This window comes from Sphaeroforma arctica (genome assembly GCF_001186125.1).
Source record: "Sphaeroforma arctica JP610 unplaced genomic scaffold supercont1.58, whole genome shotgun sequence".
NCBI classification, from domain to species: Eukaryota; class Ichthyosporea; order Ichthyophonida; genus Sphaeroforma; species Sphaeroforma arctica.
In genome coordinates, this window is record NW_014040500.1 from 133,184 (window position 1) to 136,335 (window position 3,152).

The 3,152-nt window shown below is 43.0% G+C and overlaps 1 protein-coding gene across 1 annotated transcript; it reads left to right on the forward strand.

Annotated features, from left to right (window-relative positions):
- Nucleotides 1–227: 227 nt before the first annotated feature.
- Nucleotides 228–2,946, forward strand: SARC_01480 (hypothetical protein; the record flags this gene model as incomplete). The annotated part of the gene is made up of 5 exons (XM_014304812.1): nt 228–408; nt 917–1,080; nt 1,512–1,664; nt 1,990–2,158; nt 2,743–2,946. The coding sequence occupies exons 1-5, from the start codon at nt 295–297 to the stop codon at nt 2,944–2,946; spliced, it is 804 nt and encodes a 267-aa protein (XP_014160287.1). The 5' UTR covers nt 228–294.
- Nucleotides 2,947–3,152: the final 206 nt, after the last annotated feature.

Here is a 3,152-nt window from a genome sequence, read left to right on the forward strand (position 1 = left end):
GTGTGTGTGTGGTGGTGTGTGTGAGTATATATATATATATACATATATATATATATATATATATATATATATGATCATGTACTCACGCACAGATGAACATAAATAAGATGCGCATTCATATACATGCGCATACATATCTTTATTTATTTAAATCCTCATATTGTATCTCCTACTTTTTGTCTCGGCTAGGTGGGCGACTGTACCGGAAACGAGGAGTGCTTCTATAAACACTACGAGCCACAGGATCAGCCAGACTCTGAACTCCTGAGAAATGGCCATACAACAATAGCGTTCATGGTGGGAGATGCGCTTAGTGGCCGAATCACCAACTATCTCATCGACATGTACTCGAAGGATCAATCGCCAGAGATAGGCTACACGGCAAGCGGGAAACCCTTTAAGATACAAGTATGTGCTTTAGGATGTAGGCTAGTGTAGGTTAGTGTCTAGAGACACTGGTAGTTAGTTGCCTTAGAGTTGAAGTAAATGCTTCATGATACACGTTGGTACTTCAGAATACAAGTAAGTGTGCTATGGGAAGAGGGCGGAGAAGCAAGCAAGTATGCACGCACGCGTATGTATGGCTTCATATACATGCGGCCCATCGAATCTTTTGGCAGCAACTCGCCAGGGGTGTCTGGATGATCTAGAACCGTCTCAATTGGTGCGAGTGTGTACTCATAGTTGAACTTGTGTTACTACACACGTGATGTACGCTATGTATGAAGTATGCAGGTCCATCTCCTTATCTATATTCATGTGGTCAACTACGTACATCCCTTTTCCAGGGATAATCGGTATATATATATATATATATATCATAGTCTTGATACAAGGTGCATCTTTATACGCGTTTCGTTATGTACTCATTAGGCACATGCCCGTATGTGCATGTTCGACAACACCCACCCCACAGAACACCCAGGAGCAGCCTGCAGACAAGACACACGCGAACACCGACTTCTTTGGCAGTGAGATCGAGCTGTCACACATCGTTACAGAAAAGGCTCTGCGGTGGGGGATCACCAAGGCCAGGGCCTCTAGTGTGATCTACATGGAGATTGTGCGAGGGGAGTTGATGTAAGTGTGCGTGTAGGATACTTTTTGGTTGTTGTAGGTGTGCGTGTAGGGTAATTTGTGGTTGTTGTAGGTGTGCGTGTAGGATACTTTGTGGTTGTGGTAGAGGGTGTTAAGCGGTGTTGTGTGTCTGGAAGCACTGGCTGGCTAAATGACTTGTGCCATTGTAGATATCGGGTGTGATCTGTATGGGCATTGTGAGGGTAGAGCGGATGTAAGTGCGCGTGTGTGTCTGTGTGCGCGTGTTGTATTCAATGTAAAGACTTGTTTGCGTACGAATATACTTTTAGTGTGATCTGTATAGACATTGTGAGGTGCGAGCGGATGTCAGACATGCTTGTATCGCAATTGAGTATTATTCTATGATTAGGATATATACAGAACAATCATGCCTATATATATTACTGACCTTATTATGAATATCCCGTTCGCAGTGATGTACTGAAAGTGATGACGGCCGATGAGAACTTCAGCCGATTTATCCAACGCATGATGTTCTTAGACCAGGTACACGCCTCGGCACAGGAAGCAAAGGATGCTATAGTACAACAACTGGCCAAGGATGCCAGAGACTGCCGTGTATATGGGTGTGTATGGTCAGTCCTACGTGTGTATTACTCTCTATTCATGTGTATCACACTCTAAGGATGCTATAATACAACAACTGGCCAAGGATGCCAGAGACTGTCGTGTATATTGGTGTGTATGGTCAGTCCTGTGTGTGTTACTCTCTATTCATGTGTATCACACTCTTAAGGATGCTATAGTACAACAACTGGCCAAGGATGCCAGAGACTGTCGTGTATATTGGTGTGTATGGTCAGTCCTACGTATGTGTCACTCTTTCTTCATGTGTACTGTTCACTATGCATGTGAGTTGATTTTCTCTTTCTCATCACCTATTGCCTGCAGCTATCCCGCCTCAAGCCAAAATGAGATCGTAGAGCAGGCAGCAGCATATAGTACCGCGGGAGAAGGCACTATCACTCTGTCACCGGCCAAGTACACAAAGACTGGCTTCTTCATGCACCGTTGTTTGGAATCGTCAGACTCCTACTATACAGGATTCTTTGACTTGCAGGTATGGTTACTTATATGTTATTTGTAAGTAAGTTTTCCTATTTCTAAATTCGGTTTCCTATGTATAAGTACATTCGTTTAGCTCACAAATCGGAGCTGAATGCACGAGTTTGTGTCACCCGACAAATTCACAAAAACTGGCTTTTTCATGCACCGTTGTTTGGAATCGTCGGACTCCTACTATGCCGGTGTTTTCGACTTGCAAGTACGGTTTCCTATTCGCTAATACGTTTTCCTATTTATATGTAACTTTTTCCCTATCTATGAATACCTGTTTCGCGTCATGTTACGTTATTGAGGGTACCCCTGAAGTGTGTGTTCCTGCAAGACCATTTGGCCATTTTGGAATATAGAGCCAGAATTCCAGACTTCAGCACTGGTGGAAAGGAACAATGCTATTTATTATTTATACAACTGTCCACTGAATCCTGAGTTCTATTTATAAATTGTGGCCACAGGTAGTACACGCATACCGTACCAGTTGTTCAGTGACTGGTTTATGCATCCTGTCTGTGTATGTATGTTCCTTGTCCGGTCTAACATCCACCTGTCCACTGAGTCCTGAGTTCTATTTATAAACCGCAGCCACAGGGAGTGACAGACGAGATAGTCCAGAAATTCCGGGTGCTATTGAGGTGCAAACCCAAAGAGTTTGACAAACAGGCCAGTCGGGCGTACTACAAACTGGATGAGGCCTTTAGGCGGACAGATATTGTGCACTGGATGACGGAGAGTGTGGGTGACAACGTTGCCGAAGGGGAAACAAGGACATATAGTAAGGTAAGGTAGATATATGGTCATTTTGCTGTGCATCGTCGACATGCAGATACACAGCTGTATGTATGTATACATGTACGGGGAACTATGTAGGTGAATTACTACCTATGCACATAAGTATATGTATTGGTTTAGGTATCGTATATGTATATATACATATATATATATGTGTGTATATATGTATATATACATGTATATATGTGTATGTATATATATAT